At 44.3% G+C, this 27,289-nt stretch overlaps 1 protein-coding gene across 1 annotated transcript; it reads right to left on the bottom strand.

Annotated features, from left to right (window-relative positions):
• Window positions 1-464: 464 nt before the first annotated feature.
• vax2 (ventral anterior homeobox 2) lies at window positions 465-27,289 on the bottom strand. Its single transcript, XM_062517093.1, has 3 exons — window positions 27,037-27,289; window positions 23,551-23,738; window positions 465-989 (listed from the first exon to the last, which is right to left on the bottom strand). Exons 1-3 carry the CDS (start codon window positions 27,287-27,289, stop codon window positions 465-467), a joined length of 966 nt encoding a protein of 321 aa, XP_062373077.1.

The following is a 27,289-nucleotide window of genomic DNA, read 5'->3' on the forward strand; positions in this document are numbered from 1 at the left end:
TCTCATAAATCCATTAGTCAGTCCAGGGTTAGTCCCAGTAGCTGGCGAATCACAGCAGCAATGGAGAACATTGAGATGTGGGGAGCAGAGGCTCTAGTCTTTTCTTTTCTCTTCCTTCCTTCCTTCCTTTCTCTCAGTCTCTCTCTCTCTCTCTCTTTCTCTTTCGAGTCTCTGAGTGGCGCTCCCTCCCTCCTGCAAGCTGGGTCCCACACGCCTCCTCCTCCTCCTCGGTGCCTCACTCAGCCAGAGGAGTGATGGAATAGGAGAAAGTGTGTGTGTGTGCGTGAGTGTGTGTGTAGATGTGCATGTGTGAATGTGTGTGAAGTGTGTGTATGTGTTGCGTGTGTGTGCGTGTGTGTGTGCGTGTGTGTGTGTGTGTGTGTGTGTGTGCGTGTTGGGGTGTTTAGGGGCCCTTAGAGGGCGCGTGTGTGTGTGTGTGTGTGTGTGGTGGGAGAGGCCCGTCTTTAGGACACGCTCTTCTTGCCGCCCATGTCGGGCTCCTTGCGCTCCAGGCGCGTGTAGGGCTCGAAGGCGGAGGAGCCGCAGCCGTAGGCGATGGGCAGCTCGTGGTGGCCGGCGGCCAGCAGCGGCATGGTGAAGCAGAGGGACGGCGGCGGCACGGCCAGGCGAGGGGAGCCCGGCGCGCCGCCCAGCGAGGCCAGCGACAGCCCGAAGGCGGAGGAGGCGGCGGACGGCGGCGTAGACGTGCTGACCACGCCCGGCGGCGAGGAGGACGACGACACGGGGCTGCCCAGCAGGGAGCCGTTGCCGTGGTGGTGGTGGTGGTGGTGGTGGTGGCCGGCGGCGGAGGGGCCGAGCAGCGGGTTGGGCGGAGGAGGGGCCGGCACCGACAGCAGGCGGCCCTGCTCCAGCAGACGCAGGATGTTGCAGGTGGCCAGCGACTCGGACGAGGAGCCCGAGCGCTTGTCCGTGTCCTTGGTCTGGTCCTTCTTCTGCTTGGTGCGGCGGTTTTGGAACCACACCTTCACCTGTGGGGGGAGAGAGAGAGAGAGAGAGAGAGAGAGAGAGGAGACAGCAGGAGAGAGAGAGAGAGGGTGCAAGAGAGGGAGGAAAAGAGAGTGGAATTATATTTCAAGTTACAGGAGAAAACACAAGTCTCTTCAATTAGACAGGAGCATCAGGAATTATAAGGTCAGTTGGTCTACAGATTACAAAATAACACAAAAAATCAACAAAAAAGGGAGAAAAGACCACACTTTCTGCAAAATGGGGCTATTTACTAAGTACAGCCTACTTCTTTTTTTATTGAGTTTTAAGTTCGGTCCCAACACTCTAAACAACTGTGAAGGAACAAAGTGAAGCCTGCTCCTATCCCTGTTTCCTGACAAGCTCAACCCATTTAAAAGAAATAGGGATTTAGGATTTGTGTTTGCGATTCCTCTACGTTGTGTTCTTATGAAAAGAAATCTGTGAAACACTAACACAATTCTCCGTTTCAGTCTCCCCACACTGCTCTTGCGTCCATTTTCATTAGGTCGCATAAGCAAATGCCCGCACGAGGGGATTGCGTGCCAAAGAGCCTCCCCATAATCTGCTGCTCAGATACCATTTAGATCTGTTTAAAAATAATACAGCGTCATCAGAGCTAAATCTTCCGCATCGCGTACACAAACACACACACACACACACACACACACACACACATGCTTACACTCACTCATACATACACATACATACACATATGAGCACAGCGTCTCAGAGCAAAGGTGTCCTCATTACTTTCATACCCCCCTCTGCCCCTGTCATTCAAATGAACATTCTTGGATGAAATAAAACAAGAATAGCGAATAAACAAACGGAAATTGGATCAATGTGGTGTACGCTAAAAACAAACATGTCTATTCGCTTTGAATAGATTTGCAATGATGGGCACAATAAACTGACTGCCAGCTGATCCTGAAACGGAGCAGAAGGCTAGTCCAACTCAATTTCAGAAGCAACTTTTTAAAGTAGCCTTCCGGGTTACAAAGGACATGTTTGTATGAGGCATCCAGTGGACCACGTGAGCGGCACTTTGTACATAAACTCGAAATACCTTATGTGGTTTTCTAGGAACCCTCTCGATCCCAGAGATTCTCATTGCGTGTCAAAGTATTATAAGAAAAGATCTCCTGGGGTTTAACAACTTTTGTTACCACACACAGCCCAATCTCACATTATATAGGATCTCAGACGATAATACCATGATCCCCCGGGGAGGCAAGACTGTACAAGTGATTCATAAAATGGCTGCCGTGATAACTCATAAGGAAGACTTCATTACAGTAGCAATAGATGTTAAAAAAAAACATAATACAAAACCTAGCCCTCCATCTGGTGGAGTTCTAAATGTAACCGTTCCTATTTAAAATGGGAATGTACAATGTCCTACTTGGGACAGGAGCTAAAGAAAGCTTCAGTGTTTAAAACTGCACCTTTTACTTCTGCGGAACCTTCATCTGACTATCACTGTGTGTGTGTGTGTGTGTGTGTGTGTGTGTGTGTGTGTGTGTGTGTGTGTGTGTGTGTGTGTGTGTGTGTGTGTGTGTGTGTGTGTGTGTGTGTGTGTGGTGTGTGTGGGTGGTGTGGGTGGATGGGAGGTGATGGGCTCAGGAGGGCTTCAGCAGGGGAAAGCGCACTGAACTCTTGCTGTCCTTGTTCAGCATGTTTAATTGATGCGCAGTGCTTTAATGTATGTGTATAATGTGCATGCCAGTGCAGCACCAGAGCAGTGTGTGTGTGTGTGTGTGTGTGTGTGTGTGTGTGTGTGTGTGTGTGTGTGTGTGTGTGTGTGTGTGCTGCCATGACGGAGACAGAGGATCAAACTGTCTCACACACAGAGTAAAATCAGACCCATAAAAAATGCAAGCCTTCATCTATCATGGCCGAGTTCCTCAAAGTCAACACATACATACACACTCTCGCGTGCACACACACACACACACACACACACACACACTCTCTCTCTCTCTCTCTCTCTCTCTCTCTCTCTCTCTCTACCTCTCTCTCTCTCTCTCTCTCTCTCTCTCTCTCACACACACACACACACACACACACACACACACACACATACACACTTGATCTGTACTTGATCTGGGCAGAGATCAAGCTAAAGCAATCTCACTCACTGTAAATCTTTCACCCAGTCTTGCTTTTGCTCTCACCAACACACACACACACACACACTCACACACACACACACACACACACACACACACACACACACACACACACACACACACACACACACACACACACACACACACACACACACACAAAATGAGCTTACAAAGCCATGTGCCTTCTTCTAGGATGGCCCTCCTGTGACTCGTAAAATGTGAGTCAGTGATGTAAAACTGATTTGAAAAGCGAGTTATCTCTATATCCAGCCCTGGAACAAGCCAACACACACACACACACACACACACACACACACACACACACACACTCACACGCACACCACTCTCTTTATGCATTGCTTTGCCTGAATTTGACCTCAAGCTGTAGAGGTCCTCACGCGCAGGTTGAAAGATGCCCGCCCAGCCACCCACACACACATACACACACACACACACATGAATTCACACAGTCATGCTCATATACACACAAACGTACAACTCACACACGTAAATATACTCTATACGTATAAGCATTCATGTCTTTTCTCCAGAACTGAATGGCATAACATACCATACATACCATAACGTACTTACAACTTATATACGTAGGTCTACATTCTTAAAATGTGACTCTGCCACTGGACTACTTTTTATTGACAAACACACACACACACATATACTGTATATGCACACACACACACACACTCACACACACACACACACACATGTATCACTTCATAACCCTGTTCATTTACACATTTATATATTTATGATGAATGTGTTACGTGCTATCCTGTGCTCTGACTGCTAAACCACTACTGGAGTGAAAACATCATACAGAAGTGGAAACTACACACGTGAAATGAATCGACATCCCAACACCAGCCTGACCTGCCTATGTCCTCACACACTCAGTCACGACTAGGGCACATGCCCCCATCTCTCTCTCTCTCTTTCTCTCTCTTTGTCTTTTAACACTCACACCCACACCCACACACACACACACACACACTTAGGTCTTAAACTGTCACATGACCTCTGCAAGAGTAGTCATCTGTGAAGGTAAAACTATGCAAGGCAGCACAGGAGCTGTGAGCTCTTTTGTTCGTCAGGAGGTTGATTATTCTGCACACTAGTCGCGATATCTGGTAATGATTTGCACGAGATGATTTTTCTTCAATAGGGCAAACAGCTTTCAGCACCATTACAGTATATAAAGGCGTTCTTGAATACTGATTAAACCAGTTGATGACGAGTGGGTGACAGATTAAGTGGCTTGGTACTGGTTGGTGAAAGGAAGTTGTGCTGTGTCTGGGTGAAATGACAGTTGGATACTGGTTGAGTTGGTTGGTGAACTGACATGTATGCCCAATATCATTCTCCACATTCACAGACTCAAAGGCTTTCATGCACATTCAATTAAGTACGATAATGCTGTCCAACTGTGAAGTTCATGAAGTTCTGAAGTTCATGAGGGCTCCCTCACAGACATTCTAAGCCCTTTCCGTTTACTGGAGAGAATGATCAACAATTCATAGTCTCGTGACATTAAATCCAGGGCTACCCATAGGGGAAGCTTTGAAGTTTTAAAAATATCAGCAAACAACTGCCATAAAATGGAATGGAACTAGTCTGCAGAGTGTCTTTGTCATCACAGGTGCTGCCCCATTCCTGCTGTTATCACTTTAAACCCCTCTGTCTGCTCAAACTCACCAGCAGATGTTAGACCTGCCTTTGAGGGTTCAGGGCTTAGACCTTAAGGGGGGAATGGGATTTATCCATAGCGTGGAGAGTATCTCGACGACCTGGTGGTGGCGTTTGGATGACATGGTGGTTGGATACTAGTCCAGGTGAATTGATTTAGTGAGGTGTGAGTGGACTAACATGGTGGCATGGCACTGGTGGGGCTGGCTGGTTAGCTAGCTGGCATCGTGTGGCGTATGTAGATGACGTGTTGTTGCGCACTGGTTGAACTGGCTGGTGTGGAGCAGCTGAATGAGAGTAGCTGGCAGAACAGGCCTACAGTGAGACGATGGCCTCCCCGGCGCCATTAGGATGCAGATAATGAGATTGCCGAGTGATCCCCCACAGCTCAGAGACACTGATGGCACACAAGTTAATCTAAAGAGCTGCACGCACGCACATCCTCACCTCTTGCCTGGCCGTGGCTTTTGTATGAGACACTGTGTGTGCGTGTGTGTGTGTGTGTGTGTGAGTGTGTGAGTGTGTGTGTGTGTGTGTGTGTGTGTGTGTGTGTGTGTGTGTGAGTGTGTGAGTGTGTGTGTGTGTGTGTGTGTGTGTGTGTGTGTGTGTGTGTGTGTGTGTGTGTGTGTGTGTGTGTGTGTGTGTATGTGTGTGCATGGTTAAATATGTGTGTGTTCAGACACACAAGCACTCAAGTGTGTTTATATGACAGGGGAATGCATGTGAATTGAATATGTCTGCATGGGTTCATAGACGCATGCTCATTCATGCATGTAGCATCTTCGTGTGTGGGTGAGTATATGGGTTGCTACATAAATGTGTGTGTGTGCGTGTGTGTGTGTGTGTGTGTGTGTTGTGTGCGTGTGTCTGTGTGTCTATCTTTTAATCTCACTCTTCTCCCCATTCCATCCATGCAGTCCTTCTGGCTGCATATGTCTATTCCCTTCCTCCGCTCATCCTCTCTCTCCAGCTCACTCCTTTAACCTTTGTGCCCCCTTGGGGGGAGCTGCTCCACCCCTGCATCCGCCAATCAACTGCTGACAGACAGACGATTGGACGCAGCTTAGGCTGACTTGCTGGCTGGCGAGTTTTGCATGCATGTGTGTGTGGGCCGGTGTGTTTGTGTTTGTGGTTGTATTTTATATATATGTGTGTGTGTGTGTGTGTGTGTGTGTGTATGTGTGTGTGAAGCAAGCAAAGCTGCAGGCTTTGGGGGACTTTACAGGTTGAAATGATGACTAGAGAAGGAGAGCAGTGGAAAGTAAATCTCAGCGCCTGGCGTACATCTACACTATTGAAATGAAATCCCCTTTAAAAGGATCCCAGGGTTCAGCGCTGGGGCAGAGATTACCAGAGGGCACAGAGAGAAGGGGAGGGGTGGGGAGAGAGGGAGAGCGAGAGAGATAGGGAGAGAAAAAAAGAGAGATGGAGGGATGGAGGCAGAGGGAGATCTATATGACCTGGATTTGCATTCCTGACTACTTCATTCCCCTCTTCTGATCCGGTCGTTTCCACACGTTTCTTTACTTTTGCTCTCTCATCAGCTTCTCACCTCTCTCTCCTTTTCAACTCCATCTCTGACCCTTCTGTCAGCCTGCCATCTCTAGCCCAGTGGTCCTTTATTTCCTCCTCTCTCCTCTCTCTTTTCTCTTCTCCGCCCTCCAGCATGTCTCCCCTCCTCTTCCTCTCGAAGCTTCCCTCTCCATGCCTGCCATCCCTCCCTCCCTCTCTCCCTCCTTCTATCCTCTCATCCCTCCCTCCTCTCTCATCTCCCCTACTCTCTATCTATTTGCTGTACTCCATTCTGGCCCATGTTCAGTGCTATGGATCTGAATGGGCCAAAGGCAATCAGAGGCAAATCTAGCATTGAGGAAAACATCACTAGACCATTGGACATTCAATGATCAAATAGCAGGAGGAACATGCCCACTCTTTGCCATGTAAACATCACATTAGAGGATAGTTCAGCTCAAGGAACTCAAGGAACTCATAATGGCCGATGGCCGTGTAGTGGATAAGGAACCGAGTTTGCATGCGGCCTCGTGAAAAGTCGTAGGTTTGATTCCCAGCTGCCACCGTCGTGACCCTGAGCAAGGCATACAACGGCGAATTACTCCGGGGAGTCTGGCCCTGCCATTAATTGACATCTGTAAGTCGCTTTGGATAAAGCACACTTACAGCGTACGCACACAAAGAGTCTGTACCCTGGACGAGAACATTCCTGCTGTTCACTTATGCTTGTTGTACACTGCACACCATAGGAACTGAACATTTCACTGCAATCTTTACATTAGTAATCATATGCGTGGGATATGCATCCTTGCATCCTTGTATCCTTGTAGAGGAAAGGTTAGCTAGTAGTTGACTCTCTTTTAAAGGAACAAGGACAATCCTGCTCTGCCCACCACCACCCCCAGGCCCTCCCCTCTGACTCAGACGGGCAGGAGATGACAAAAGGGGAGCTTAACTAAAGCCCTTTGAGCGCAAAGGCAGGCAGGATTTTGCTCCACAACCTCCTCTCAAGGTCTCCAAAGTGGTCCGCTCAAGGCTCTGACCTATTCAGCATTTAGAGCTCCACAGCGCCAGCAGTCAGCACCAACACCAGTGCCCAGGCCAGCCTTCAGCCTTTGTGCTTTATTCCACGTCTCACCTTGGGTCCGTGATGTAAAAACAAATTCTACAGCAAAACAGCAAAAAAAATCAATGTATTCTATGGTACCAACAAAGGTCTATATACACGGGGGGGGGGGGGGGATGACTGGACTGTTTTAGTATGATGCTATAAAAAAGCACTGTTAACACAGCCATTAGCATGCTGCACACACACGCACAGTTGGGAAAGGGGAACACAGGCATAACACGGCACTCTCTTGCCTCCGAGTCCAAGTTAGCGCTGTGCATCCAGTGTTGCCTTTACACTTGTGTCAGTGAAGGAACTGCGCCTACCCCTTTCCCTCTACCAGCACAGGCTGAGCATGTCACCTCTGTGACCTGTTGCCTCCATCCTAATCTCACCTTTCCCCTGGCTATGTTGTGTCTTGTCCTGTCTTGGCGGCCTTTACGCCAGATGGGGATGACGGCCTACTGGTTTTTATCGAGAAGGGAATCCTCTCCTGCTGATGTCACTCCCAACATAAGCTGACTGTGGATGGCGCGCGGTATAACCGATTGGGACACGGCTTGTCTCTCTACTGCAATGAGTTTTAGGCAGTGGATATTAATTTCTCCTGAGCTGCGTTTTACTGCATGTATGTTGCGAGCATAAAACGTCACAAATTCGTCGATAGGGATATGTCTGTTCCATGGGATAAATCAGCCTAGTCCTGCAGCCTTGCAGAGTTGGACACACATACACACACACACACACAAACAGAGCACACACAAACACTCACGCACACCCACACGCACACCCACACCCACACCAGGGACAGGGATGTGGCCAGAGTTGAGACGGGAGCCATGATAATCTTTTATAGTGACCTGATGGAGGTCGTCTATGCCTGCTGGCTCTCTAGCTGACACTTTCCATGACCCCTGTGGCCCTTCAGCTCCGTAACACAACAGACTGTGTGTACACGCCCACACCACACACACACTATAGGCTACAGTATATCACACACACACACACACACACACACACACATATATATATATATACACACACACACACACACACACACACACACACACACACACACTACTGTATATATATATATATGTGTGTGTGTGTATATATATATATATATATATATATATATAAATATATATATACAGACGTGCCTACGTATCTCAGTCCGATTTTTTTGTGATTATGTACATTAATCCGTCCTCTGTTTATAACCCCTCCATTTTCAAATTGCACATGAGAGCATGATTAATAACTTTATTGCTTACTTCAGAAATAACGGACATGGCGTCCACTTATCCATCACCATCAGAAGCTCTTTATCGTTACATCATGGGCAGGGACGTCACACGCGTGAGGGGAGCAACATGTTAGCTTTATACTTTACTGCAGATAAGGAATTAAGACTATTTGAAGGAACTGAGGCTTCAGTCATTTTGAACAATACGATATCAGTTGAGTCAATTTGCTGTAACATTTTAATCATTTTTTAAATTTTTAATCATTTTTTACCTCCCCATGCCATCACTCCTCCAACCCTTACAACACCGCCACCTGAAGTCAGCCTTCATGCACTGATACTCTGTTAAGTTAATGTCAGTAAAAACAGAGCTGGGCCAACAGGCCTCCAGTCAGCTGAAAGTGGACCTCCACTAGCACTTCAATAGAAAATCTCTGCAACACCAGAGCTCCTGGTCCAGTACAGGGCAACACAAAGGAGTCTTTAAGGCTCACGCTTCACTCCTGAATCCCAACTTTGTAAGACTGGACTCTAATAGTCCGACTCTGCAAAGCAAGTATGCCAAGTATGCCAATCTCTAACGCTATCAACCTGACCTCTTGAACTCCAATAGGACATTTGGAGGAGTTCAGTTGCCCCACTCCTGCCACTTCCCCAGCTCTCTCTTGCGCTCTTCCTCAGTCTACTGTATATCTGTGTGTCTACACACCTAGAGCCACTTCCTCTCTCTTCAACACTCTCATTATCACCTTCCTCTTCCTCACTCCCACCCCACCTCCACCCTTCCACACATGCTCTCGTGGTCTGATGCCTGGCCTGGTCCACGCCCTCGTATTACTGAAACACATGTCGGCGCGAGTTCAGCCAAGGGTCAACCCTGTCTTAGTACCATACGCGCAGATACGGCTCCCTAATCCTCCTTAGCGCAAAAGCACTTTGACTATTATTAGTCCCCCACCCCCCAACACACACACACACACACACACACACACACACACACACACATACCACACACACTACACACACTACACACTACACACACTACACACACTACACACACACACACACACACACACACACACACACACACACACCACACACACTACACACTACACACTACACACACTACACACACTACACACACACACACACACACACACACACACACACACACACATCATACACACATCTACTCCACCATACTCTTTGGTCTTGCTCTGTCCATTGAGGCCCGATGGCCGAGGTTCCTGTTTCCAGACTAGGGAGCTGAGCTAGCACTGAACGTATGGAGGCAGAGAATGCTCTCCTTTCAAGAATCCACCACTTTTTTTTATTTCTCTCTGTCTCTCCATCTCAGTGTCTCTTTTGACCCATTTCCATCCAGCTATCTATGGCTGCACTAATTCAACACATCGATCATCATCAGTCTATCAATTCATCAGTCCCACGCTCACCCACACTATTACTCCATCAGTCTCTCTATCTCTGTCTCTCTCTCTCTCTCTCTCTCTACCCTGGAGATTACTGTAACATGGCTGCTTCTCCACAGCATCCCTAGTGGACCATTCCTGGCACGGCAGCCGGCTGTAATTCCAGATTATATCCCAACACTGCACTGTATGACAACATTGTAGTCTGAGACACCGGCATAGCTGTGCGAATCGCATCATGTGAAGTTATTGCATCTTTTAAGTCTTCTGCCAATAGCATTGGACCATTAGGAGGATGGCTGGGTGCTAAAGGAGTGGGTTAGCACGCAATGGATCTAATCTATCTGAAAGTGCACTCGTAATCCCAGTTCAGGACATGCACATCTGATGCAAGCATGTGTGTTTAAGGTCTAGACGTGGTCTACTATTGACGGCTTATGAGCATCATAAACATGATCCCCATAATCTGCATAAGAGAGAGAGAGAGAGAGAGAGAGAGAGAGAGAGAGAGAGAGAGAGAGAGAGTGGTGTGCGTGTCGCAGCGAGACAAAAGACGTAAGAGAGGAAGGGGACATGGACTTGCACTTGTGGTGCCTATTTGTGTTTGTTGATAAGTATGTGAGGGCTTCCATCACTTCATACAATGCATGGGTGTACTGAAGTATTAAGAGTGTGTCAGTGTGTGTGTGTGTGTGTGTGTGTGGCTGTGTGGCTGTGGCTGTGGCTGTGTATGCGTATATAAGAAACTGTGTGTGTGTGTGTGTGTGTGTGTGTGGCTGTGGTTTTGTCTGTGGATGCGTACTACATATAAGAAAATGTGTGTGTTTGTGTGTGTGTGTGTGTATACTGTATGTCTCTAGGTGGTGTGCATTAGGACTCATGAGGGGATTGCAGTGCTGAGACTATCCCCTGGATGTTGCAGGGTTCTGTTCAAGCTGATCCAATCAGCTAATTGCATTAGGCACTGCCCGGAGAATGACACGAAAGCCTAACACGCATGCACGCGCATAAACACACACACACACACACACACACATACACACACACACACACACACACACACACACACACACACACACATAAAGCGCAAGTGAGGGAACAACAAGTGAGAGACATTTCTTTCTCAGATACGCACTCACTACACACACACACACACACACACACACACGCACACACTCACTATACACCTTCACACACACACACACACACACCTTCACACACACACACACACACACACACACACACACACACACACACACACACACGTCCTCCCCTCCCCTGCAGAGTTGAACTTTTGACCCATGTGTGACATGGTAAGCCACCTACTTAATGCTACTCAGTGGGACTGTGCTCAAGAGGAGCGAGTCTGAAGCCTCACCTGTGTCTCATGCAGATAAAGGGCCTTTATCCCCCCCACTGTCTCCTCTATCCACATTACCTAACCTCATGCCCCCTCCCCCCCCCCCCCCCCCCCATCACTCTCGCTCTCATACAGCAACCAGACAGGTGCATCAATGGAGGTGAAACTAGAAAAGGTGTGCACAGTCAACCCAGGTTAGGGACTGGGTGCTGACAAAGGTGAGGGGAGCCCATGAAAGAGCTTGATGGTTTTTTTTCAATGCAAGAAACTAATGTAATAGGCTATACTCAAATGAAGTACAAAATAGTATGTTAATATGTTAATTGTTAATAAGTTAATTAGACAAAGTCAATGTATTACTGTAAGATGATTTTAAGAGTAGGTATGGGTTATGTTATCCACAGGAAGTATTCTATAACAGACAATACAAGCGTTGGAATTGTGTGGGAGAACCACATGGTTCACAAAGCCTTCAGCTTTGAGCCTTGATTCATCAGCTTCACAGAGACGTGAATTAAACAGCTCTTATTTGACTGCCACTGGAACCTGAATAGACACAGTGCACATGTCTCACACAAAGGACCGGGACACATTCACAGGAGATGTTGCTGAACCGTGGCAAAGAGAATCGAGGCATTGAAAGCCTTGGCAAGGCTGAGAGCGCTATTGTAAAAGAAGTGGTATGTTTTCATGAAATAGTTGTGAAAACATTTTCAAAGTCAAGCCAAGTTCTGAAGGCCTCACAACTTCTCTACCGCTCATTGTTGAATGATTGTATTTCACTGTCAAACCTATTCTACCCTGCTGCAAGTATACACTGCTGTGTGTATATACAGTAAAAATATCAAACGTGTATGTGTGTGTGTGTGTGTGTGTGTGTGTGTGTGTGTGTGTGTGTGTGTGTGTGAGAGAGAGAGAGAGAGAGAGTTTTTTGCCATTCTATTGAAACATGGGGTATGTTCTATTCCGATCAGGCGCTCTCAAGTGCTTTAGAAGCTTTAATCGGAATAGCCATTGAAGCTTTTCCTTGAGAAGATACAGCAGTCAAACAGAATGGCCGTATTCACGGCTGTTCATTCGGAATAGGAGCGGACTACACCACCTCTTTCATGCCATTCTCATTCTGATTGAAGTGTTTATATGACAATTTTTAATCCGAGTCGTTCCGAGTCGTTATTCCGTTTCTAAGCGGAATACAAGTGTCCATGTAAACATGGCCACTGTCTTTGGGTCCATGATGTCGGCACAATCATCTCTTGTCCCTGGCCCTGTCTTCTCTCCTCTCCAGACATGACGCGAGATACTGTCTGGACGTTACTGAGAACAATACACAGCCGAGGCTTTCACAGCAGAGTCAGTCACCAACCACATCACACCACACACACACACACACACACACACACACACACACACACACACACACACACACACACTTCTGTTTCAATTTACATTATGCATTTTTAACCATCCACTGACGGAATTATTCACAGACTTACAGTCTCCCGGCATGGCTGGTTCTAGCCTACTACATTTGGGTGGGTTAGTATACATTTTGGGTGAGCAACATAGCAAAATGGTCAAATTAGATCAAAATGAACATAAGTACAAAACACAAACCTAACAATAATCTATACTAGCTTGCGATGCTTCAGCCAACAGCTAGAGAAGCCAGGCAACTACAGCTAGTGCTACACTTTGGGGGCATCTTTAAAATCATGCCCCCCCCCCCCCCCCAGAGTGTAGCACTGTAACTGCCCGGCTGCTCTGTTGGCTGAAGCATCACAAGCTGCAGTAGGTAGTACTGATTGTTTCATTTCTCACACCAGCAGTAAGACAGTAACAGTCAAGAAACAGAGATCTATGTTTACCATAGGCCTACTGCACAGTTATGGCTTAGTTACCATTAAACTCTGACCAACCTTTAAAAAAGGGTTAGGTGGGCAAGACACAATGCTTGGCTGGGCTTAGACCACCCTGACCCTTGTCTAGAGCCGGTCCTGTCTCTCCAGTCAATACCAGTGCACACCAAAAAACATATCAAAAAGGAGAGCAGAGAAAGTAAACCATTTTGAAAAAGAGAAAAAATATCTGGATTTGGCTATTATTGACTGAAGGCTAAATGCGACCATTATGGCTTCCTCCTATGCACTGTCTGTGCCAGAAAAATCTGTTTCAATTCTAATTTGTTGCTGTTATCAAGTATGCGCCCATAAACCTTCAGCAAATCAGAGCATTAGAGAAGTAATGGTGTCTGGCCTTGTGGAACATAGTGGGACGAAATTGCACACAGTCCAGCAACGAGTCTCAACCAAGTGACCGAGTGAGCCAAGTGAAGCTGTGGCCGCGGTGTGACTGCGATTCCCGTGTTCCTGCGGACGTGCCGTGGCTGATGTCGAGCGGTGGCGATTTTATTGGTTCGCCATCTCCAGTGCTGGCCACAGCGCCGGACACGTTTTACTCCCATTACCCTGCAGCTGAGATTAAGGCCCACTCACAGCTCACAGATTGGGACAGAGTCCAAAAATCCCAATTTGTGGGATTCCGACTGTGAGTGTGCGAGTGCGCGTGTGTGTTTGTGTGTGTTTGTGTGTGTTTGTGTGGCCGTGTTGGGGGAGAGGACTCACAGCAAGCAGCTTTGGAGGAGAGGGAGAGGAAATAGCCCTTACTACTGTTCCTGAAACACACAGCAGCTCACAGCTCAGCTCAGTAAACACAAGACACAGGCTACAACGACAATGACAACGCAAACCACCTCACAGGCCTCTCTTTTCAGTGGAACTGTGTGTGTGTGTGTGTGTGTGTGTGTGTGCACGCGCGCATGTGTGTATGTGTGTGTGTGTGTGTGAGACAGAAAAAGAGAGAGAAGAAGGAACAAGTATGGGCATGCAAAAACGTGTGTGTTCATCCAAATTTTGTGTGTGTGTGTGTGTGTTTGTGTGTATGTACATGCACATAAATAAGTACTTTACGTATATATGTATACCCAAGTGTGTGTGTGTGTGTGTGTGTGTGTGTGTGTGTGTGTGTGTGTGTGCATGCAAGTGTGTGTGTGTGTGTGTGTCAGAGTGACCACGCCCTTAGCCCTGTTACATTAGCGTCTTTGCTGGGCACTGCTAAGCCCGGCAGCCTCGGCGCTGACAGCGGGAGGTCAGCACACAGCGCATTAGTGCGCCGGAACAAGCTGATGTTTCAAAACATCCATCTTCATAATGTGCCAACCACTGGGGGCATCCACCAAGATTAGGACTGATCATTGGGCATCATGGTGGGGTAAGGGGGTGCAGAATGCCCCCATCCTGCCCCCCTGCCCCCCTACTCACCCCACCCCATCCCCTCTGGCCTGTTCTCAATAAGAGGCTTTCTCTTGGCGAGACCCCCTGCCTGTGTGTGTTGTGGGTCTCAGTGTTTCATTAGGCCAGCATTATATGAGTTCGCATACATGTTGTAGTGGGTGGTGGCGAGTGTGTGTTTGTGTTTGTGTGTGTGTGTGTGTGTGTGTCGGTCACTCTGTGTAGGCAAGGGTAGGGGGGCTAACTGTGTGGACAAATTACAGTCATTTGGAGTAGAGGGAAATACTATTAACAATGGTGAATTTGACGTTGAACTTGTAGAATCGTTCGATGTGTTTGAGTGTCTGAGTGTCTGAGTGTGTGTGTGTGTGTGTGCAACGATATGTAGCGTCACACACATGCAAAGCCATGGGTCAATCCTGCTCAGACAACCCCCGGGAACCATGTAATTATTGAGTTCCATACACACACACACACACACACACACACACACACACACACACACACAGTTCAAACTCTGTAAGAAGTTTGTGACCCACATACACGATTGGACTTATATTCATATATCCATACACAGACATATAATCAGAGTGTGAAATCCCCGACACTTTGTGAGTATAGAACTCCAGACGACCTACAGTCCTGTGAGGAATTCACCAAACAATCCACCAACATTGGTCAGCTCTCCCTAGAGATCTAGCCCAGATAGGCACCAGCAAACATGCCTCACATCAAAACAACATGCCTCTCTCTCCTCCTGTGTGTTAATATATTCACCTACATTGTAAAGCGAACCCATGTGTAGAGTAGACCGAAGAATGGAATCTATGTGTGTATGTGTGTGTGTGTGTGTGTGTGTGTGTGTGTGTGTGTGTGTTTGTGCGTGTGTGTCATTATTTATGCTTGCGTATGCATGGATGAATGTGCTTGTATCTGTGTTCATGTGCTTACATGTGTTTGTACATAACTATGAGAATTTTGTGCATCGGTCTGCGTGCGTGTGTGTGTGTGTGTGTGTGTGTGTGTGTGCGTGAATGAAAGACTGATGAGTTGTGACGTTGTTCTATCAATCTGCTGAATGTCTTCCTCATTGTAAAGAGAAGACGACAACAGTTCTTTTTGCCCCCATTGGGTGCCACACCAAGCACTGCGGGCCAGAAGAAAAAAAGCACTCTGTGAGATTGTCAGGGCACCTAAATTGAAGATGTATATTTTTGTATTGGAAAAGATTACAAGGGGATTTTGTGGATGTGTATGTGGAATTAGGAGAGGTTCACCCCAAACACAGTCTCTCTCTAAGCCCTCTTGGAAGGACGGTACTCCGACCAAATGTATGTGTGTGTGTGTGTGTGTGTGTGTGTGTGTGTGTGTGTGTGTGTGTGTGTGTGTGTGTGGCAAGAACCAGCCAAGCGCCAACAGATGCATCCAAAAACAGAAAGAAATGCTATTATAATAGCCACAACAAAAGCAACAAGCTCATCAGCTACTGAGGCAAGGGTGGGTAGCGAGTTGATGTCAATGCTGTGGCAGGGTTCAGACAGTTACAACAATTGCACTACTATCGTGCCAAACTGGAGCAAGTGTGTATGTTTTTAATTGAACAAAGGAAAACTGACTTCAGAGAAAAATACTTTTATGCCTAGTAACCATTTTGGAATTGAGATATTCACTTCAAGAGTCTCCCTTTCCTTGTTCTGTCTTTTCAAAATGCTATCTCTCTCACTTTAAACCTTTTCATACCCATGTTGTGGGTCACAACAAAGCAATTTAATAAAGGTATAACCCATACAAAGTAACAGCAGTTGACAGTGGTTACACCCAGTATGTGGCAATCCAGACTGAGCCTGGGACCCTGGGTCTGGCACTAGATATCGTCTGAGTAATTTGCTTTTATTCCATTTTCTTTTTAGATATCCATAAATTCATAAGACGAATTCAGTGTTTCATTGGATTTCAAAGTTATGCTGTTAACAACAGATCCAGCCCATGTCCAGTCCAGGTCAAGAGGCCAAATGGCCTGGGTCAACCCTTTCACATTCTGGTTGAAGTATGTGCACTACGGCAAAAATAAACCCCTGATCTCTGTTTACCTAACAACCCCCTGTCTTTCAAAACACAACACCAACTTTTCAGCAAATCCTGACCTGCCATAAACTCAGTGGCAACAAACTTAGCTACAGAAACAGAACAACCAAAATCCATTCTCTCTCTCTTGGTTTGGCAGGACCAGTTCGGTCGAGCTCTCAGGACCCAGGTCCCCTTTATTGGAGTCTTTTAGCCTCTCCTCTACCCACCCGGCCTGGGGAAGTTAATCTGCTCTCAAAGACCACTGGTGTGGACCCGTGTTCTCAGCGGTGACAAGCTTTGGCCTTTGTGATGGTCTAAATCTCTGTCAAATGGTAGGAAAGCCCTTAGTTTGTGCGAATAAAAGGTGGTGACCTGACTTGGATATGCTACTTGAGGAATCCTTTGTTAATAGGCCTGGGAGCCCTGAGCATGCAGATCTGGAGCTCGGCTAAGAACTCCTAGAGTAATGGAACAGTCCTGGAGAACACTTTTTTCTACTAAACTATGTCTCTATTTCTCCACTGGCAGGTGCAACACTAAAAAATTAGACTATAAAAAATGCAATGGAATATATAAAATTCCCATTTTTGAAATCAAGCACTGCTGTTTTTTTTAATAGCCTACACAGGATTTATTATGATTCTATGACAGGTAATTTCGATGTATACTTTTGCTCGTCCCTAAGATGCAGAAATTGTCGGATTGTTGATGGATTCCAAAATGTTATACATATATTTTCCATCATCTCACCGTCCAAGTTATTGCTTTCTGTGATCATGTTAATGCCGCTGAGGAATCCTTAAGTGAATATCTGGACTCGGAGGGGGGCAGAGCTCGGGTCTCCCCGCTGTGATCGGCGGGAGCGGGGAGCCACCTGCTGGGGACGACTGCGGAGGAAAAGTCGGGGTACGCCAGGCCACTTTAACTCTGATCGTCGCTAAAATACAACAAATAACCCCCGTAAAAAACGACTTGACATTTTTGAAAAATATCTGGGCAGTTTATTGTATATTAACATGCCCAGTCTTGCCAAATTGGTGTAGAGATATTGGTATGCCCGCGAACGGCAGTCTGATTATGGTATGCACAAAATATGCTCAGCTTGCATCTTGCAAGTATAGGGTTGAACAAGCAAATAAAGAAATGAAACCACAACATTTGGAAATAATCCTTCATTCCATTTCTCCGAAATGATATCTTACAAGCTGCTATAACTTTAGCTGGGTATGGAATAATCTAGGCTACTTCTCAGAAGCATGTTGTTCATAGTACTCATAATATCATACCCTACGTTTTCTACGTTTTTGCGCATTCTTCAATAGTTGGGTAAACGGCAACCCTTGTGCCATCAGATGAATTAAATGTTTGTTTGGAAACATTTACTCATTCCAAAATCCCCTTTAAGCTTGGGCACCAGGCTTTTACCATTAATCTGTAATCACGGTTACATATTCCATATGGCACCGGTGCGATGCCAAAACTAATGGCTCTGCCTGAGCCCTCGCAGACCACATCCAAGGATAGACTTTGAAGTGAAGGTTATGTGCGGGACATTTGCGTTGAAGTCTTTACAAGTAGGCTAGTTTACGCAAATATACAAAAAAAAACGGCACAACGTTAGATGTGCTACGGACAGCTAGAGTGAGTTTTTTTCCCTTCATGCACCAGCAAAGGTGTCCACATGCTGAAAGGATTCAACCTGCCACCTCCAGAGAAAACTCTGTCTCATATACACCATGCAATGCGTAGGCCTATAAGGTATATGTCTTCCAGATGTCGCGCGCGAGCAGACCAACATGCGACCACTCCTGCGGGCCTGGCTGCTATGGCGAGTGCACTGCTATGCGCGCCTGGCACTGGATATTGGAGCACCATGCAATTCAGTGTTAAAAGTTCATGAGCGTCCTACTCCCTGCATAACTCTCTTATCATCACGAAAGTGTGAGTCGACAAGTTTCGAACTCACTCTAGCAGAAATAATGGGCCACAGAGCGAGCTCGGATGGGGCAGAATGTGTGATGTCAAACTTGAATCCAGAATATTCCAAACCCAAGGAGGGATGTTTGTGATACCTCCTTCAATGGTAACATACACACCTACAAGCAACTTCATCATAAGAATGATCAAACATTGCATTTGAATGGATGGATTTATTGTTGTTTTGCTGGCGATCTTACTGATATTCACTGACAAAACTATAGCTATAAAGAGATGGTATAGGCCTACATAGGCTAATATATAGCCAAGAAAATTAAAAATATTTTCTCCAGAATCTGCATATGGCCTACGGCATTATTTAGGCTACCACTAACACGGCCACTTAGCTTGCATCTTTTGCAGAGGTTGTGTAGTCCATACCACGATTAACTTTTCGCATTTAACATCTTCCTCTGATTCATATTTTGTTAAAGCATTGTAGCACCTAAATGTATAGTCGGCGAAAATATTTATTTTACTTTATTTGTTTAGATGTCTAGGTTATCTGAATGAGATATAACAATTGGAAAAAACGAATTATGAGAATGTTCCAATAGGCTATCCAGTTATTGTTTAGTTTTTTTAATGGACGTAAAGCCATATGTGTTCGTATTTTCTAGTTACGGGGTAATAGTTATTTGACATTTTATGCCAGATAGCCTAAACAATCATTCGAATGCCTTCACTACCTATAGCCTATCTCAGTTGATAACAATACGATGTAGGCGTTATTTTACTTCCATGTGCTAAAACATTAGATTATATTCGATTTAAAGGATGGAATTGACAACATCTGACAACTTTTTCGTTCCCATACGTTAATCTAATCTTGCATAACCCTACATACGTAACTAAGTGGAAAATATATGAAATTGTGAGTTTGATATGCGATGGTATTGAGACACGGTGTACTCTCGGTCATTCTATTTTATTCAACATTCCCTGGGCGACGGATTTTCATGAATGTAGGCTAGTCTGAATTTCTCTCGAGGTTAAAGAAGCGCAGTGCCTTTTAGTGCGCCTAGGCTATTAACAATATTTGGAAATACACTATAGAACCCAAGGCCACAAGCTGGCAAGTATTTCTTGTATAAATGTATGCCAAGTTACACAATTTTGTCTCATTTAACATCAGGGTGTTATTGTAGTCAAATTCAGATTTTTATGACGCGTTGTTTTACATTTTTATGCAATCAAAAAGCAAAGCGGATGCAGGAAAATTACATCAGATGTACCACTCTTTCATTGTCGGCGAACACTATCTCATCAACCCAAAATCGAGGAAAAGTTTCTACGATGTGAGTCTCTTTATCAGTGCATTGATGTCACACTTACATGACATGGAGAGAGAGAGAGAGAGAGAGAGAGAGAGAGAGAGAGAGAGAGAGAGAGAGAGAGAGAGAGAGAGAGAGAGAGAGAGAGAGAGAGAGACTGCGAGAGTTAGGTTATGCGTTCTAAGAATAAGATAAGACAAATAGACAGAAGGATTGAATACCATAAAAAACGCCAAAGCCAAAATCTTCAATAACGGCTTCTCTGAAATATGCACGGATATATGTGAAACACACAATATGACATTTTTGACACAGCTGCAATTTTCAGCTCCAGGAAAACGTATCTTGAGGAAAGGGCTAGTAGGCTTCTATACATTATATAGTATCTGTTACTCTCTCTCTCTCTCTCTCTCTCTCTCTCTCTCTCTCTCTCTCTCTCTGTATATATATATATATATATATATATATATATATATATATATATATATATATATATATATAGTCTAAGTAAGACTGAGAGATACAAAAGGGTGGAATAGTATCGGATGTTTGGAAATAGTCCACATACACAATATTTTTTTGGAAGAGTCTATTAAATGTCCAAACAACCTGCAGGAAAACCAGGCCTATATGCGAACCAAAACACAAAACCGCCACATTCTCCATCCTCTTCCTGTGTTCCGCATATTTAGCAATCCATTATGCAGAACAACTTTTCAGGCCAGCGAAATTGGGAGGATGTAGCTTTTGCGAGGAGTGGGTGATGACCACTGAATATCAATGAGGCTTGTTAAAGCCACTCAAAAAGTAATATGATAGTTTTACATACAAAAGGTGAGGTTTAAAAGCATGTTGTTGAATTGGGAATGCAAATGCGTTTCTTTTTACTGAAGAGGCGGCAGTGATTCGCTGTGCGCTGCAGCTTTGGACAGATAAGAGAACAGGAAACGTCTGAAAGATGTAATTTCATCACTTAAGCTGCCTTGACTTCAAGGAATGGAGAGGCTTTCAGAGTGCACTGAAGACTCTTCCTCAAACCATGGTTTGTTATGTCACCGGACTGAAATGCAAAATGATTGTATATATTACTCCGCTGAACTAATACAAGCCAAGAGAAATGTTGTAGTAGCCTGTGTATGCACTTTAGTTCACGCTCTTAGCTAGCCACCTCACTTTCACAGTGATCTCTAAGCAAATATACACAGAATAAAATGCTACCTTGAAGTCGATGATTATTAAACAAAACAATCTGTTAAATATGGTTCAAACTATCTTTGTGCAAATGACAACTATGACATACCATTGATCGAGGCCCATCATTACAAGTTATTCCATCGAATGAAATGTATGGCAGATTACATCTCAAATTATAATTATGCCATATTATGCCAAATATTTTGTGGTTGACCGAAAATACCTTGCCTTATCAAGCAAGACATGTTTACTAAAAGATACTTCTCCGTGTAGCTATATCAAAACCATGTGGCATTTTTGTCCATAACAGTTTAGTTTAGTTTATTCTCCTGGACAATTATTATTTTGCAGCCAGACAATTAAAACAACACTGTGAGACTGTACATTATCATGAACAAAACCATGAACACACTCTGTGGTCAGTCTTGCTGCCACAGACTGAAATAGGGACAAGTTAATTTTGGGAAAGAAAAAAAGTGTCTGCTGTCAGAGCTTTCGACGGGGCATGTAAGACTGACGTCAGTGACACAGCTTAGGCGTGAGTTGCGGGGGGGGGGGGGGGGGTTCTCCCCTCCGGCATGGCCCCAAAACTCTGCACTTCCTCGGAAACAAAGACAGACCCCGCCCACTAACGCCCACTGTGCGAATACTAATCGCACATATTGTGAATATGACAATGCACACAGGCAAACAGCGTCGGCAGACAGGCGATTGGCTGCCCACTCGCACCATTAGACTACCTCTTCCCGGCCTCACAACTCTATTAGACCAATTGAAACATTAGTGTCTAATGTAGCCTAATGAGAGTCGGGTTAGCAAGCTTGCCAACTACAGGAGCCTACTATTGCAATCATCTGTATACCCTGCCACCTATGCTCTGATGGCTCTGAAAGAGTGATGCAGACCCGTGCTATCTTCTAGCCCGATCACTCTCTGTCAGACTCCCAGCGTTATGTCCCAGGCTTCTCATGTATTCCACAAATATTATTTTAATTGCAGCTTCGCAAGAACTTGTATGGTTTTATTGGTTTCGCTAATAACACTTCAGTACACAATGTATAAAACATAATAGGCTACGGTCTGATATACGCGCACACTGCGACAGATAGTTGTCATACCTATAGCTAAATAAAAATAAAATAAAAAAAACATGTCTATACGCCTAGCCTATACTAAAGGCGGATATCCCGATTTCAGACAGTAAAAATCCTAGTAAAAGGCCAAATATTTGATCCAACCATTTAGTAAACCAGCTCACCCTAATTTGCATCCAGGTAAATCAGATAATTCGTTACTATATCACCTGTGTTAAGTGTAGAAAGAATATGGAAGGGTTTTTTTTACTCTCTGTACCCGGGGTGTCCGCCTCTGACTATCCTATATGCATTGAAGACTCAAGCTGACCAGCTGACCATTCGTTGAGTTTGTTTTTCTTTTTATCATCAATAGGCGAATAAGCAATTATGAGTAACGCAAAAATGTTTTATGCAATAGTCCTACTGAAGCAATAATATAGGCCTAACCCTGATCTCAATAACGGGTCCTCGCTCAAAATAAAAATCTGACATAGCCTACGTCTGTGTTGAATGTGTCTTTGGGACACATTCACACATTGACATAAATACTGAGTCTGACTCGTGTGAATTCTCCCAAGGAAAAAATAACAAGAGTGGAATGACATAATTTACATAATTTACAGGCGCGGAGTAGAAAACGGTACTAGCAATCTGAACAACAACAGACAAACACATCGCACATTTTGATTTGGAATTTCACATATTCTCAATAAATTGCAATTTATTTAGATCATGTGATAATAAGTCGCCCAAGTAATAAAGTATCTTTTTATAGCAAATTTGATCTAAAAATATTGGACGTGAGAATTTATTTCAGTATTTATGAGGACATGATTTTAGGCTAGTAATGGTCCAAAGTCATAGAGTGTGAAGCACGCCACTGTCATAACGGCTATTAGCTCTGTGATTTTAACTATAATGTAAAAGGCATTATTCTGCTGCAAAAATGTCTGCCCTCTCCAAGAAGGTAACATTTCAACAAATAGACTACATTTATGTTCAGCTTCAGCAATGTGCAAACAAACCATAATAAAAAAAAGGGGGGGGGGGGGCTGTTTGAGCCAAGAATTAATGCCCACCAACTGCAGGGCAGTAGGGCCACAATTGGTCGTCTCACTAAATGGCATGATATTCGACCATATTGCCAACGCTGTATATTCTCAGATGCTTGTGGAATTCGGGACTTTCCCTACCTGAGTTTCGGAGAGGTTTAACTGGCGCGCCAGTTCTGTGCGCTCGCGGCCCACCACGTACTGACAGCGCTGGAACTCAAGCTCGAGCCGATACAGCTGCTCCGCGGTGAAGGAGGTGCGCGTGCGTTTGGGCCTGTCGAGGTCGAGGCCTTTTGGCAGCACGATCTCCCGGATGGTGCCTTTGGCATCTGCGGAAGACGAAACAAGTGTGAAGAGTCCCTACTGCGCAACCAGAACGCAGCATGTGCCACAACATAATGATCATCATTATTACAGCCCTACAGCATAGCCCATGGTCCCATTTTATAGACCAAACCTGCGGTCTGTTATGATTAAGTGGAATTGATGTGCATTTATAACTTGAACATTTAAATACAGAAACACAATATTACACCCTACTTCCTTTTTGTGTGTGTGTGTGTGGGGGGGTCTTCATATGCTCTTCAATTCTTCATATGGGCTAATCGAAGCAACTTTTATAGTTCTATAAAAGCAGATATCTTTTTTTTTTAAAGATACACTCCCACTAATGATGATAACGTTAGTTGCTAGTGAAGTATCGAAAATAACCATTATTATTATTATTGTTGTTATTATTATTATTATTATTATTATTATTATTATTATTATTATTATTATAAACTCGTCATTATTTACATAATGCAGAGGTTGTTAGAGTGTTTGTAACTCAAGCATCACTACCCCATGCGAGCCAGCCAAAAATAGTAAAGTTCTGTTTGGAGAAACATACAAATCAAATTGCATTATTGCAGCAAAAGTTCAGACCCCTTAGCTCTGCACGGCTGCTGACATACTACTTATGCCCCCAGATTCATTCATCCATACGGCAGCTTTTTCAACGCCGCACATGTGTGTAGACTTTCCTGTGGGAGATACCATTGCTGTCGGTATGAACCAATTTTCAAATTCCCTCCACGAGCAACTGAGCAAATGGCCTTCATGCAGTGACATAGCTCCACCTCACCGCCTGTCTGCCTGGCAACCACGCCCTTGCGATGCAAGCCTATATTTATTTTATCATACAGTGGCGTAAACATACATTAAGGTATAGTGAGCCTTAGAGTGGATAACACCTACTTTTTCTTTCTTATGTATGTTTAGGACCCAACCATCCAAGGGCGTTCATCATGTAGCAGACCTGCTGACCTTTCCCTGACCTCAGGTTCTCACGAGGTATCCGGCGCATTCAACCATCAGCTTCAAAAACAAATAGTGACACTGGGGATTGTAGGCTTAATGCGACCGGCTCTGCCAGAAGCGCTCATATCCCCCTCAGAACATCCTATCAGCCTGGCTATGCGTGCTCACCCCTACATTGCGACCATTACTGGACTAAGTCCTCGTCGCGAGGCCTGGCCTACACTAACGTGAAATGCTCAAGAATACAGTTTGCCAGTGTAAAACCTATAGGCCTACATTAACAGTAGGGGAAAGTGAGGCTAGTCAGACAGGTGTACGGTAATGTGGTTGCGAGTACTATACATGTTTTAAATAAGGCCAAACGGTAGTATTATTGATTATAAAGTTTCTGTCTGGGGCATTATATTTTTTTAACAAATGTTTAAGATATGCCTAGCCTACGTTATGATAAATATAATAGCGACAAAAGAGAGCGAGTTGAGTTGAAATAGTTCAAGACGGCACAATGTAATGTTAAAACAGCTATACGGTTAATTTATTGGGTTACTTGTCTTTGAAGATGGTCAAGCACTGCATCTCATAACTAAATTGATATTTCTGAAGCATAGAATAGCCTCTCTGTAATGAGGTGAATATGTATTACCATTCATATTAGGTTTCAATTTACTCTCATTGCTGATTTAAACATATTAAATGTACAGGACACACAGACAGGTCATACATTAACTTCTATAATAATAGTGGACACTATTAAATACACTTAGATATTGAACAAAAATACAAAAATATTTATCAAAACATAGAGTGCGTTTAAAGTGGGAAAACGATTGCTTTCATTGATTTGGGTAATAAACAAATATGCTCTTTACAAGAGCTGTAGAAATAAAATGACTTGACTTGATATCAGCCGCCCATACACTATGAGGAGGATAATCAAATAAAATAAATAAGATGCCCATACAACAGGACACATGTTTTAAATTACATGATCTGAAATTATTTTTTATTTTTTATTGTCTCTTTTTTTATATGACTGAACGGTTTTCATTAAATTATTTAGACACTATAGCCTATATCAGGATTTTTAGCATTGTTGTAGAATGCTTTAAGATGTTTGCATTTCTTCGCTCGTTCAGTATAACACAAATCAATAGTTGTCTGTACTTCTTAAAAAGTAAAACAAAAATAACCATTGTCCTGTATATGTGGAAAAAATCACATATCACATATGTGCCGTAGTAAGGTATACAGGAATCAGTCACAAAAGGCAGGCTTGAAACACACCACTATGTGTGCACCATTGCGCGCGCGCGCGCACACACACACACACACACACACACACACACACACACACACACACACACACACACACACACACACACACACACACAAGCACACAAAAGCTTGTGTTTTGTTTGCCAACATGCTTGTGGTAGCCTAGTCCTGTGCTGTTTATCCCTCCAAAACGTAAACAATTCTAACATGACAACACCTCGATTTCCTGTGTTCGTTGTTGGTTTCCTATATCCAAAATAATTTTGATGTTTTAATGACAACTTGTCTATTTAATAGGAACTGTGGCAATGTCAAGTTTTATTGCCATACCTGGCGTAAATTATTGAAACTCTACTGTCATTTTCCGCCTTGATATTGTAGCTACAGGCATTTTCTGTGAAACACTGTTTTCATTTTCTGGATTTAGTCCTCAACAGCAATTAATAATATCAAGGCCTATTCTACAGTGGAGAAAATTATGATAATAATATTTGTAGCAATGGCAAGCACGTTCTTTACTAGGTTACTGCACATTATCAATAATAACAATTGAAAATAGTAAGAAGCCTTTAACACAATGCCTTTGGAAGAGTAATAGAAGTAGGCCTAACATAATTTTGCATAGTGAAGATAAACGCTTACCCATGCCCCGTATCTAGCAATCGAGCGGTCCATCACTTAAATTCGTCTTGCTAACAGTTGCTTTGGAAGTATTTTTGTATTTTGTTTTATTACACTCTCTGTATATTACTATTATTATTATTATTATTATTACTGTTGTCAACCTGTTATTATTATTACTATCATTATCATTATTATTATTGTCATCTTCATTAGAACTATTTTATATTTTAGTTACAGCCAACAAAACACAAAGATTGAAAGAATGGTTGTAAGAAATTTGCACCACACCATGAACCCTGCATGACTACTGCGTGCTGAATACATGGAAAATATTTCTCAACATTTGTTTACATTTCTGTGGTAACAATGACAGTAAACATAGGCTATTCAAACATGTGAATCCATAAGAATAGTCCAGCAGCCTACCTCTAACTAAAATTCGCCTGCAGTAGTCCGGGTCCACTCCTAAAAGTTTGTCGTGCCCGTCTTCACTTGAGGAGGTTGGTGTAGACGCGGATGTCCCCGGGGTATCGGTAGTGCTTTGCACCGGAGATCGACTCCCCAAATCAGTCCGGTTTTTGGAGTCTCTTGCCCGGTCACGGCACAGCGAGTTGGAGCCACAGTGGTGGTTTCTGTCCTCGGCGACCCCATCGCCCATGCTCGTGGCCTGATCGAACAT

This window comes from Sardina pilchardus, chromosome 16 (genome assembly GCF_963854185.1).
Source record: "Sardina pilchardus chromosome 16, fSarPil1.1, whole genome shotgun sequence".
Taxonomy (NCBI): domain Eukaryota; kingdom Metazoa; phylum Chordata; class Actinopteri; order Clupeiformes; family Clupeidae; genus Sardina; species Sardina pilchardus.

Excerpts from the sequence above, each read along its gene's own strand:
- vax2 (XM_062517093.1), bottom strand. The coding sequence starts at position 27,289 with ATGTTCGATCAGGCCACGAGCATGGGCGATGGGGTCGCCGAGGACAGA. Across the intron at positions 23,739-27,036 it reads CAGGCGAATTTTAGTTAGAG|ATGCCAAAGGCACCATCCGG; the intron begins GTAGGCTGCTGG and ends CGTCTTCCGCAG. Across the intron at positions 990-23,550 it reads TAAACCTCTCCGAAACTCAG|GTGAAGGTGTGGTTCCAAAA; the intron begins GTAGGGAAAGTC and ends CTCCCCCCACAG.